Source organism: Python bivittatus, unplaced genomic scaffold, assembly GCF_059951505.1.
Source record: "Python bivittatus isolate LINGU-HERP-01145 unplaced genomic scaffold, Pbiv_v1 ctg000410_np1212, whole genome shotgun sequence".
Lineage (NCBI taxonomy): Eukaryota > Metazoa > Chordata > Lepidosauria > Squamata > Pythonidae > Python > Python bivittatus.
In genome coordinates this window covers 2,064,655-2,078,140 of record NW_028277067.1, presented here as the reverse complement: position 1 = coordinate 2,078,140, position 13,486 = coordinate 2,064,655, and the positions used below count along the sequence as shown (strand labels likewise).

Sequence of the window (13,486 nt, the reverse complement as noted above, 5' to 3'; positions counted from 1 at the left end):
TCCCCTCTGCCCAGGACATCCCTCTGGCATCCCTGCATGGAAATGGCGCTAGAGATTTGTTCATTCCCAGGAATCAGCATTCTACTGTATCTCATTACATGAAGCTTTTTTATACATTCTACTTAAACATTAATAACATTCTGACGCCCTATCCCTTCAACTTCTTCTATTCTTATATAGCTATATCTGTATCTGTATATCTGATCTATCTTTTGAATAGCACGTGTACATTGAATCAACAAATGGAGGCTGAATAGCCACAAGTTGTTAGGAAACAACAGCAAACCTAAAGTGTCAAGTTTGGTTCAATATTATACAACAGCTTGTATTGTGATTATAATTTGGTACTCAGCATGTGTCTATTGGGTAAAAGAGCACTCAGGTTTCAAAACTAGCACATTCTAGACCAAAGTTAATGATTCTGCATTTAGTTGTCTTCTCTGGCTAGTCGTTTTTTTTTTTAATTATTATTAACAAAAAAACCCTCTCAGTTTTACTCTTTGTCTTTCTTCTGCACCAGGGCCCAAGTATGGAGGGACAGGGAGTTGGGGGTAAAAAAGATACTCTTTAATGGCACTTGGAGAGCCAGGAGTCCCAGTCCAGGTGACAACCCTATTTTCAGGAGAGAAGACAGATTATGTTCAATTATGCTTTAAAATAAATATGGATATTTCCTATCTATGAAGCCTCTAGTGTAAGATTTGCTGGAGCCAATTAGAGACAGAAGCAACACTGCATCATGAGTTAGCTGGCCAGCCCAAGCCCCCTTTTTAGACAAATGTGTCAGTGCAGTTATTTTAGGGTTAGAGTTGGGGTTAACTGTTGTTTGAGAGCCATTCTTTGTTTCCTAAAAGTCCCTTGCATGCATGGAGAAAGGAGAAGAACACGGGTCACTTCCAGTGAGAACATGGCGAATGGATGTCCCTGAACAGCAGGGACAACATTACAGTTGAATCAGCAGCTGAATGCTGTATCCGAACTGCTGAAATCTCTCCAGAGAAAGGAGAGATCATGAGATTGCCCATACATACTCTGGACAGCTGCTACTTATGAGTAGACAGCAGGAACCGATGTTTCTGCAGTCACTTGGGTGTCATGCAGCTGGGAGTCAAGGGATTTCATCAGGCTCACAAGCGTAATGTAACCTCTAAGGACTTTAAGTTCGACTGATCCTCATCTCTTAATCACTTTTGGAATTACCTTTTAACTGTTTTTTAAATATTAAGAACCCTTGAAACAGCAAGCTTTACAGTATTCATTGGGGGAGTCTCCTTCAGTCCATAACAAAAGGATTTATAAATACAAAATTAAAGACTCAGAAAAAATTATTTTTGGAGTAAACAGCAAAGGGGTGATTAGAGTGTTGATTTTGGAAAGTTTTAAATGGACTACGGGTCCAGATAGATGTGAAATAAGACTTTAAAATTAATTATATGAATCCTTCCTGTGGGAAACTGCTGATGTTTTTTAACTCTAAAAATAGAAACATAAGATGGACTTTGAAGTTTGGACACTAGAGGGAACCAGAAGGAATTAAAAAGTGCATTTAAAGGAGAAACACCTAAATTACTTGCCAACAATGGAACAAAATATTTTAACACCAGATGCATTTAAGGATATTTTGGAACAATTGATTCAAATTAATTGAATTAATTTAAAAAATATTTACTATCATTTATAAACAGATTGTAAATGATGTTGTGGAAGAGGAACAAGCCCTACTGGATAAGCTGAAACTGATTTAAATGTAGATTTGGAAATAACAAGTTACAAGAATGACATGGAAGGCAATAAGATACTGGATATTGTGATGGAATGGAATTATGAAGGCCAAGCTCAGACAGATAAATGTTTTCTTAGCTCGCCAGAACCATGTGGGAGGAACGAGAGGATGAAAGTGGCACCTCCCTGAGGAATTCACACTTGTGGCTGGAGGACTTTGGGAACTGGGGTTTGAGTCTGGGAACATTGATGTCAGGCCTAGCCCAAGGAACTCCAAGAGACAATGCCAATTCAATCCAGCTATGTTTATTAGCTACAACCTCTAGCAAGAATCTTTCCAGACTAAAACCCCAGTTCCCAAAGTCCTCCAGCCACAACAGTGTGAATTCCTCAGGGAGGTGCCAGTCTCATCCTCTTGTTCTTCCCACGCAGTTCTGGCGAGCTAAGAAAACGTTTATCTGCCTGAGCTTGGCCTTCATAATTCCATTCCATCACAGATATACAGATAAAACTGGCTGATGCTTCAATGATTAAAGGAGACATACAAATAATAAACCAGAAGAGTGATATAGATAATTTTCTATACTAGATGTACAAAAGAGACCTCTTAAAATTTTGAAGGATTCTGTGACAAGAGGCAAAGCAAAAATGAAAAGAAATCAAGCTCTAAGAAAGATCTGTTGAAGTTTTTAAGATTTTTCTGAGAAGAGACAAAAAATGAAAAGAAATCAAGCTCTAGGATATTATTTGAGGGGACTAAAAACTAAAATTGTAGGGAATAAGGGGAAGGAGAATAGTTGGTTTGTTATGATCAAGGGTAAAACAGATGTGTTATCTCTGACAGTCATTAATGGATTTTTACTGACTAGGACTGAATGACAGGTTTTAAGGTTCTCTTTTTCGATAAGAGATGAGATATGGGAAGAAGAGTTTATTTTGTATTTTAACTCAATTTGACTAACATTAAAATAGTTATGTGGTTTTTTAATGGTCACCTTTAATGGATTTTGATTGACTATGATTGTGAGGTTTGGGGGATTTTTTTTTATAGATAAAGGATGAGATGTAGAAGGAAAAGAAAGGATTATAAAGTGGGTTCTGGGATTAAGCTTAAAATAGATATGTTGCTATTTCTGGTATCTCTTAATGGACTTTTGCTGATTAAGGTAAAATGACAAAGTTTTTAAGACTTGTTTATAAGGAGATGAGATATGGGATGAAGAGATTCTTTGTTGTTTTTTAAGAGAAGGTGATGAGTTGTTAAAAAAATTATACTTGCTGTGATGAGGGGGGAAGTTACTTTATATTTTTTTTCTTTATATTTTTTCTTTTTTTCCCCCTGCATTTTATATTTTTTCTTAACTTTTTCTAGTTTCTATTAGTTTTTATCTGTATAATTGTAATCTCTAATAATATTATTATTATTTTTTAAAAAGAAAAACAAAGAAAAAGGATTATTTCACAAGGGATAGTGCTCTTGGGGACAGTAGCAGCAAACCTCACAGAATTTTTCTCATTCTCACTCTCTCCTTATAAATACAAATCAAGCAACCAGAGTTGTAAGGAGATAAAGAAGCTAAAAGGGCAGTAATCAATACTCCTGTTTTAAAATCAGAGCAGGCCTTTTTGCAATCTGTCTCAGGCAATAGGGAATGAAAGCAGATGAACAAAAGCAAGATGGAAATGATTTGATAGAAAGATTATGTCCCTAGCAAAGAAAACTGATGAAAAAATACTGCTAGGTACATCACGTGGTTCAGTTCAATGCTTTAAAAAAATAGGTAATACCATTACTATTATCATTACTGTTATCAACCTGTCAAAAGATTTACCCAAAGCAGATCATAGGGTATAAGTTTCCTAAGTTTCTCCTCAAGTGTAACATTTCCAATGCAGGATTGTTACCAAGAGACTAGTTTGTCTATATCTGTCAGGGTCTATATTGTCCCATGTTGGTTATTTTTTGAAGGGAGACAAAAAGAACACAGTATGCTGGCAAAAGTGAAGGGTATGGAACAAAATTAAAATAGCATAGAGCGTAGAAGGAACTGCACTGTTTATTGTCAGGTGGACACTGGACAGTGAGGGTCAAAAAAATGCAGAAGCAACTAAATCGGGAGAAATGTTGAAAAAAGCATGGGAGGTTTAGCATGAGATAATAGTCTAAGAGTTGACCAACATGATGGCCATTTCCTTGGAACACTTAATAGCTCATTGTGACAACATCACTCATGACCAATTGGCCAAACTCAAACAAGGAAAAAAACAATGTGAGGATAGGCTCATTATCTCACAGTAGAGTCGGAATGAGTTTATTGAACTATGCAGTAAAAATGGTGTAGAAGGCCATCCTAGCAGAGAGAGAAGGCCATTTATTATTCTATCATGTGTGATGTTACTCCTGATGTCTCCCATCAAGAACAACATATATTGATATTCCGATTTGTAGTTCACAACAAAGATTCTGGTACATTTAACATTAAAGAAAGCTTTATTGAGTTTATCAGCTTTGATGTAAACACCGGAGAACAGATAGCTGAAATGCAAATTGCCAGCTTGAAAAAATGTAGCATTCCCCTTGATTGCAGAGGGCAAAGTTCTGATAATGCATCTAATATGTCAGGAAAAACAAAAGGTGTTCAGGCCTGCATTATGTTCAAAAATTAACCTGCTGTCTGTTCTTGTGCTTCTGATTCACTACATCTTGTAGGTGTTAATACTACACCAGCCTATATTGAAATGTTCACATATTTTGTTTGCGGGCAGCAACTTTTTTTTTGTTTTTCAAGACTAGCTCCCTGAGGTGGAAGAATAGAACAGAAAAGATATACCACTCATACATACTAGTCTGCATGGGTTAATGTTATCCATTCACCCGCAAAGAATCTTTTGGGTATTCTGCAAGCATTTGTATTCTCAAATTAAACTTGACGCTCAATCACATCTAGAAGTATTGAAAAGATACTTCCGCTCATTTTCATGCCTTTTGTTGGCAAGCTTTTAGTACAAAATTCTTTCAAGTACTCATGACAGAAGCAAGATTTTACAAGCCAGAGAAATCTGTCCTGAATCAGTAGCTCTCATTGCTCATATTTTTGGAGAAGTAAAACAACTTAAGAGAACAGTGGCCCAACATTTTTCAAGTTGCGTGTCTTGTAGCAGAAGGCATGGGAACTTTGCAGCAATTAACTGAAGAAAGCAGGAAGTAGAAAAGAGTACATGTTGATGCTAGTAAGGAATCATGTGTCATCCTGTGATGAATTTTTATTCAGAATGATGGTTTTCAATATAACTTTGGATATTATCTGCAAATTGAAATGCAGGTTCAAAGCCACCAACATGTTTTGCATTCAGTTCAGCTCTAAAATATGTGACATTGGGGTCTGAAGAACCGGAAGAAGCCTCTAAATGGTCTGCTTTTCAAGCATCTGACAGATCTTTCTGAACATTTTTCTTGGAGAATGTTGCAACTGGGGGAAACAAAATCCAATCTACTTGTGGGAAAGAGTAAAACGTGCCCTGCTAATCTTATCAAAAAAGATTTACAAAAAAAGCCAAACAGCCCACAACTGATTTTTAGTGGCAGAGGTCTTTTGCACATGACTGCCAATGAGCAACCTTTATACTGAATTGATCTATGTGTTTACTGCCATGTCGGTCCATTAGAATAACAACAAAAATCCTACCCAGATATTACTATTCTCAGAAGCAACAGTAAAAAAAAAAAAGTTATACAATAAACAATGTATAGTTGAGTAAAACAGAATCCTTTATGCATGAGACTTTATGCATATGGGATGGGGTACAGGCAAGGGTCAGCAATTTATCATGCATCATGTGGCTAATTTCTGAGCTCTGGAACAAAGGCAGCTATGATGCAGCTGATCCAGTTACTTTCAATAATATCTTGCAAAGGAAGATAAATCTTCTGCAAGGCAATTTAATCCCTTCCTCATGAAACAGACCTGTTTGCCACATCCCTCCCCATCATGCTTAGACCCTGGAGGTATGGCAACTATATTTTTTTTCCTTGTAAAGGAAATGCAGAGAAGATAAGGGCTACGTAGTCTTGCCTGCATTTTTTCAGTTCCCAGCTCCTTTTCATTTATAGTAAAAAAAAACAGGAAAAAATGTAACGCATTGCCATATTTAGCTTGCCATCCAAAAGACATGGAGATGTGCAATATGCTATCTTATTGTCAAAGCTGGAAAATAATGCAGGTAGCAACTAAAGACTCCTAAAAAATCTCATATTCCTGTACCATGAAAATTCAACCTGCTAGGAAAATGATGTATTATTAAAGGTGTATTTAAGCTACAAAATGTGAATGAGTTTTTCACATATGCTATTTTATAGAACTCATATTGGATTATGTATATGCTGACAAAATAAAATGCTCTGGTTTCATTATGGAGAAACTAAAATGTGACTCTGTTTCTGAATATCCTAGGGGGAAACAAGTGGGGGGGAACTATACTATTACAATGTTTAGAGGCATCCATGGAAGGGAGTCAAAACAGTCAACATGACAGCTGTGTGATTGAAATTCTGCCCCTTTTTAATGTCCCTCACGATGCATGTACAAAAGGTGTGGAGCAACTATCATGCAGTCATGGCTTCCTTGACTTTTTTGAGCCCCCACCCCCCAGCTGCAAGAGCCAGTGGTCATGTTGCACCAGCAATCTCAGAACTGTTGACTTATCGTGGTTTACAATCCTGTGCCTCAGCCCACACTTTTCTTTTGTCACAAACAGAAATAAGGCTAACCTTGATAAATATGTAATGGTATTATTTTAGAACATAATCTCAAGTTGCTTTGTATGTTTCCTCAGAAGTTAGTCCTAGAATTTTCAAGTATTATTAAAGGATTGTCACTGATTTGTGGATTATTATTGCTGTTTTGCTTGCTTAGAAGTAAAGAATAGGTCATGACTTCTTTAGAAAGTATGTTGGAACCCGAGAATTTGCCAAATTTAGAACCAGGAAGGGTGAAGAGCCTTTTTTGAGGTGGATACTGGATAAATGTTTGCTGGGTCTTTCCTGGTAAAAAGTAAGGGCTAGTGAGAGCAGCAAAAGAAAACACGAAGGCCAGCAAGGATTATGTGAAAAATGCTAACTCTGCCCCAGACATACATGTACAAAAGCCTCCAAGTGATCAGTCTGCAGGCTACTTCAGCCCTTTCAATTTGTGATTTATTTATGGAAGAAGATTCTGTTAAATTAGGCCTTTGAGCTTCCCAGCACTTTTGTTGGCCCAGATGTGTAAAGAAAACAAGCCGTGGAAGAAAGCCCCCCCCAGCTCTATATTTTAAAATCTGCCAGTTGTCCTAAGCCCATTAAGTAGTCTAATTCTCAGGGGTACTGGTTTGTGATGCAATCTCTTCTGACAGCCCATCATCCATCTTTGGCTAGCCCTGGGATTGGGTAGAAAAAGCTGTATCTGAACATTCTCCCTCTAGGGAGAGGCTGCACCCCCACCTCCGCGCACACACATGTGCTCCTGCTATGCTTCCTGACCTAGATTAAGAAAGAATTGGTTTTGTAGAGAAATCTGGCTTGCAGACGGGGCGCCACTTTGCATTGTTGGGCAGAAAGGTTGTAATTAAAATTCCAATTGCCTTTGAGTGTGTGCCTCTCATTAGGAGGTCACGGGGAAAGGGCTGTCCTCTGCTGAAAGGAGAAAGCATTTGATTTTATTATTAGGGTACAGTAGTTGCAAATGATATGCCCTGCTTTGATCCTGTCTTGTTGGAGAGGTAAGGCAAAAACAATTGGGCAGACTTCACTGAGTCTTTTGCTGGTTACCCCAAATACCCAGTATTCAGTTGTGGGCCTTTCATTCCTCAGGTGCAAAGCCATCACCGCAGAGATAACAAGCCTGCTGAAGCAGTACAGAGGGTTGCCTGCCACGGTTCCATCGTCTTCACCGCCTGCCTGCTCTCGATCTTTGAAGAAGCAGCAAAGATGCAATTAAGTACTACATTCTTTGTGCGGAACAGAAAGACAAGAGACAAGGCCCTATTAATACTCTGCAATAAGACTGGTTTATTAGTAAAATGCAAAGATGGACCAGTTAAGTTTAGTAAACTGAAATTCAGTTAATTTCACTTGGTTACAATATTTAACTCTTCCTTTAAAGTCAGTGGCATGTTAAAAAAAAAAAAAAACAGTTGGACCAGAAGGCCTACATTGGAGAAATCTGATTTGAATCTCCGCTCAGCTGTGAAGCTCACCATTTGCCAGCTCTCAGTCTAATCAGCCTTGCAAGGTGGTTATGAGGATAAAAACAGGGGTTTATTCACCATCCCTTGCCATACGCTGCTCTTGAGTTCCTTGAGGAAGGACAGGACTGTTGCATAATATTAATATTTAATTAATGCCATTTTTATCCCTGCCCACATTTTAACTCTTTTTATGTTATCATTTTTCAATGTGTTTCTCAACAGACCATTCAAAGACTCTTGCAACCCTTGACTCATGAAAATTGTATACCCTTCTTAAGCCAGGTTAATATATTTGTTCCCTCAGAACTGTTCTGAGGCAAAATAAATAATTTAGAAAAGCTACCTTGCCTTCTATGATTGCAAATAATAGAATGAGGTTTGGAGCTACACAGAACTTCTCTGTAGGCATAGTTGATCCACAGTGGTTGTAGTTGCTGCTGTGAGAATAAATCTGCAATAGAACCAGTCATACCTGACAAGCCATAATGAGATTTGTTTTTAGCTTTGCATGTTGTATGAACTAGGCCAATGTATACAATATTGATCTGATCAAAAAGAAATTGGGAGATCATCCATAACGGAAAGCAGAGGGAGGTTTTCATTATAGGATGGCTGGCAAGTCTACAACATTTCCATGTGATATAGAACCTTAGTTACAATGAAGAACATTTAACTGGTTATTGCAAGCAGAGTGAATCATGAAGCATATCAGCCCCCACAAGGCCAAACTCTGGTGTGGAAGTAATTTGTTAGAAATGTCCAGACCATCAGTGAAGCAATTAAGGACCCCAAAGACAGTAGGCTTCAGTACTGTGGCCTTTTCTTTCTCCCAAATTAGCCAATGAGCAAAGTATTCCAAAAGACAAACAATACTTGGGGTGATAACTATGAAGAGGGGTGCTGTACCTACACACAGCCTCTTCTTCTATGTGAGCTTTGGAACATTGCTCCAGAAGTAACATCACTTTCCTGCTAAGAATATCTCAGTTAGCCTTCCTTGGGGACTCATATTGCCAGCTGGAGAAGCAAATGCTTCTGTCTAGATTGACCATTGGCTTGACTCAGTAGCACGACAGCTACTTATTGGGAAGAGAAAAGCAGCAAACCTTTACAGGGAAGGAAAAGAATATGCACAACTTTGGCTGGATGGGAATTTTTTTTTTTAACATTAATTAGGCTTCTGCACTGCCTTTCATCACCATGTTTTTAAGATACGTATGAATAAAGCAATTATCAAAACATCAAAAGCATTGTAGGAAATTAAAATGGCTATACTGGACCTAAATATCCTTGCAAAGCCTTGGAGAATTGATGGGTTCCTGCCTGTTTTTGAAATGATAATATTGGCAGCAGAAAACCTCCAAGATGGAGGAGTTCTAATAAGGGGGCTCCCCAGCCAAAATGTCCCACTACCTGAGCTTACATGCATGGAACACATCAGCAGGAAGGGGCAGGAGCAAACATGCCTTCAAGTTTCTGGACCCTACACCTCATCAGGCTATTAGGAAAAACTGACCCTTGAACTAGATCACAATTCAGCAAGTTATTTCAATCTTGGCAAAGTAGGGTTCCAGGGATTGGTTTCTAGGAGCTGCATTCTGCACCAGCTGAAATTTCCAGATCATCTTCAAGGCAGCTGATAAGGCTTTGTGGCAGTCTAAACTTGGGGAGATTGATTATGTGCCATCAAGTTGGTGTCACCTCTTAGCAACCATGCAGATATATTTTCTCCATGATGATCTGTCCCTAACCTGGTTCTTCATGTCTTCCAGCAATATACACTTCACTACTGTAACTGAGTCCATCCACCTTGCCGCTGGTTGTCTTCTAATTCCTTCTACCTTTCCCAGCATTAGAGCTGTTTCTAGAAAGCTAGGTCTTTGCACAATGTGCCCGATGTATCATAATTTGAATCTGGTCCTTTGTGCCTCAGGTAACAACTCTGAATTTATTTGTTCTATGATCCATTTGTTTGTTTTCTTGGCTGACATAGTATTCTCACAAGTCTTCTCCAACACCAAAGTTCAAAAGCATCAATACTCTTTCTATCCTGCTTCTTGAAAGTATAGTTTTTGCTTCCATGGAGTTTCACAGGGAATGCCATTGCCTGCCCTGTTCTGATCTTTATAGGTACAGACACATCATGACATGTGAATATCTTTTCCAAGGCCTTCATTGTTACTCTACCAAATGTTATTCTGCAGCGTATTTCCTGACTTCTTGTTCCATTACTGTTGATGGTTGATCCTAAAAGGCAGAAGCTATCTACCACTTCAATACCTTTATTGTCAGTTATAAGGCTGGTTGTCGTACCTGTTGTCATTAGTTTGGTCGTCTTTACATTTAATTTTAGTCCCATTTTTTCACTGTGATACTTGACTTTTATTACTAGAGCTTGCAGATCTTTTTCATTTTTGGTTATCGGGGTAATGTCATCAGCATTGTGTAAGTTACTGATATTTCTTCCTCCAGTTTTAAAGCCATTTTCTTCCAGTCCAACTTCCCTCAGTATATGTTCAGTGTATAGGTTGAATAAATAATGAAAAGGTACATAGCCCTGTCTCACTCTTTTGTCAACCTGAAACCAGTTTGTTTTGCCATATTCTGTCTGTTCTGTCACTTCCTGACCTTTATTTAGGTTTTGCATGAAGACAATGAGATATTCTGGAATTCCCATTTTTCTAAGCATATTCCATAGCTTGACATAATCAACACAATTGAAGGGCTTTCTATAATCAATGAAGAACATATTGACTTCTTTTTGACATTCTTTGACTTTCTCAATTATACAGTGTGCATTAGCAATAAAGGAAGATTAATAGACATGGATAAATGTAGCAAGCCCAATCTTTTTTAATCTGGCGCCTTCCTGATGTGTTGGGATTTCAGTTTGATGCAAAGTTGGAGAAGATTGAACTCTAGATGTGTTTGCACGATACACTTGAGCATGATTAACTTAATTTACTGAATTTATCCAGTTGACTAAGTTTGCACAACATAAGGATTTGCACAACATGCTAGGCTAAAATGTGATTGGCTAGGCCAGTGTTTCTCAACCTTGGCAACTTTAAGACCTACGGTGTTCAACTCCCAGAATTCCCCAGCCAGCCTTACTATATCTAAGCTAGGCTGTGATTCACAATGTTCTGGATACTCAACCCTTTGACTAGGAGAAGCTGTACTGGTACAGCAAATTACCACTAAGGCTACTCGAATTTCTACTCTTATGACCAAGTTGGATCTAAGAATACCCCCAGACTGTGGAGGTGGTCTTTTCCAGGTACAACCCCATCTCACCAAAGATTGAGCTAGCTATGCAGACAGACATCTCCTTTACACACCCCTTACCTTGCCAGAAGCAAGTTTTGTTACCTAGCCAATCTATTCCCTGTTCCAAGCAAGCATTTCCACTTCCTTGCCTCCTGCCTCAGATGTCAAAGAGAAGTAAATCCTTTTCAAGCATTCAGGTTCCCAATGGGTTTACAGTAGAATCAGTTAGGATCACATGAGGGCAAGTGGCCCAGGCTTGTTACCTCTGCTTCCTCTTCACTATAATCCCTTCACCCACACCCACCCCTGCTCTCTGTGAGGCAGCAGGTGAATTACTGGGGAGGGAAGCATGCTCCCTAGGCAATTGAGGAAAGCATCCATACTTCCAACACAGATGCTCAGCCTTAAACACCGAGAGATGATATGTCTGGCCATGCAGATGCAAAGGAGGGAGGGAGGGACAGAGAGATCAGAGTTTACCGATTTGGTCCAGTTATTCCTCATGTAATTTTAATTGTTTCATTTGAAGATTGTGGCAGTGACACAGACCAATGTGCCAGTGAACCCTTTCCTTGACACTTGCCAAGGATTCCTACTTCACCTGACTTTTCTTTTTCAATACTATTAAAAATAGACATATAAATACATTTAAAGTTGGCATGCTGCAAAGCAATGTGTCAGCTCTAGTATCATCTATTTTTACAAGAATGTCTCTAGGCCCCACATATGCCCCAGAGGTATTTTTAGAAAAGAATAATTATAGATGGCTACCATTCAGTGCTTTGTTTGGAATTTTATCACTGGCCCAGTGGAAAAAATGAAGCTAAATGAGGAGCAGCAGTGTGATTGGGGAGGAGAGGGAAGCACTTCACCCACTTCACCTTTTGGTAAATAGTTGTTTTGTGATCGACCAGGTGGCCACTAAGGCAGCCATTTTGGGAGAGGATCCATGACATTCTCTCAACTTTTGAATGGGGGATTGGTAACAGACTTTGACTCCAAAGCCTCTCCCTGGGCTATGGAGTTGAGCCAGCCCTGGATTAACCATTAAGCAAATGAATAAACCCATGCTTAGGGCCCCAAGGGGAGGGGGGCACCAAAGAGTTTTTCCCCCTAGCTATCCGGCCCTTAACTCTTTCACTGTCACACTCAACTTTAGTCAATTTTTTGGTAATTGTCCTTATCTGCCATGTTCGCCTTTAATCTGCATTGTTTAAAAAATGTTTTCTTTGGCATGGTGAGTGACTAAAGTTTAAAAGTTTGGTTTGAAGGTGTTGTCAGTTATCATATTTGTTCCCATCTCATGGCATAAGAGTTTTGCTTCCATCAAGAGGCACCATTGTTGGGCTGTGCATAGGGCATCAATTGACTGTAATCCGGCCCTGAGTTGAGTATTGTGCATAAACAAGAACTGGACAAGAACATGTCTATGTAGAGAATATGTAGCCCACATATTTAAAGGAGCAGGCTTGTCTCAGAATGGTGGGGCATTACCACAGGTATCCTGTACTAGGCACAAGGATGGCATGTGTATTATGACATCATCTTTTAAAGTGATGCAAATTATATATTTCACATCATTTGCACAATGATATCATGTATGTGATACTGTTTTTCCCCTTATCCCCCTCATAAATACCCATGTGTTTTGCACCAAGATAGTTTTTCTCGAATCATGACTTTGATATGAGCAGGATTACACTTTCTATCTCTTCAGACAGCATAATCTGACTATACTGGTGGAGGATGATAGGAATTGTAGTTAGCCTGTCTGGAGAGTACAAGGAAGACTGCTCCAGGAAAGCTGGCAGTCACATTATTTTTTCTCCCTTAGAGATAATTTTTAAAAATGAAATATACTTTTAAAAATTTTGGAAAATGTTGCAAGGTTTGGGTGGTTGTGGGATTAAACTGATGGTTGTCAATAGCACTGTATGCACCTTTTCAGGTATCCCAGGCTGCATGGAGTTACCTCAGTCTTTATCTGGAGAACTCTGGTCATTTGCTAATCTGAGATAAGGCTGGGAGTTTTTTTTTTTAATGGGTTAAGGTTCTATGTACATTTTAAGAAGTGTTTAACTTAAACAAATGACCTGGTACTACTTTGTACCTCCATACCAAAAAAACCCATCAATCCTTCTGTGGGTTTTTTGACTGCCATAGAGAACTTCCATCTGCCAAAAGAAGTTGTAAAGTGTTTGAGGAAATGGAAAAGACAGGATGTATCTGCTCCCTCTTTCATTAGAAGAGCAGTGTGGCATATGCCCAT

At 38.8% G+C, this 13,486-nt stretch overlaps 1 protein-coding gene across 5 annotated transcripts in view; it reads left to right on the top strand.

The window, feature by feature from the left end:
- The window catches only part of KIF18B (kinesin family member 18B), a 30,876-nt gene extending 19,606 nt beyond the window's left edge, over positions 1-11,270 (top strand). For 4 of the 5 annotated variants that reach the window (XM_088143354.1, XM_088143356.1, XM_025163549.2 and 1 more), the window contains exon 16: positions 15-1,851. In XM_088143354.1, the coding sequence (XP_087999480.1) occupies positions 15-52 (38 nt within the window). In that variant the 3' untranslated portion in view covers positions 53-1,851. Of the gene's footprint in view, positions 1-14; positions 1,852-7,570 lie in introns of those variants that run through there. The other variant, XM_088143355.1, reaches the window with a different exon arrangement.
- Positions 11,271-13,486: the final 2,216 nt, after the last annotated feature.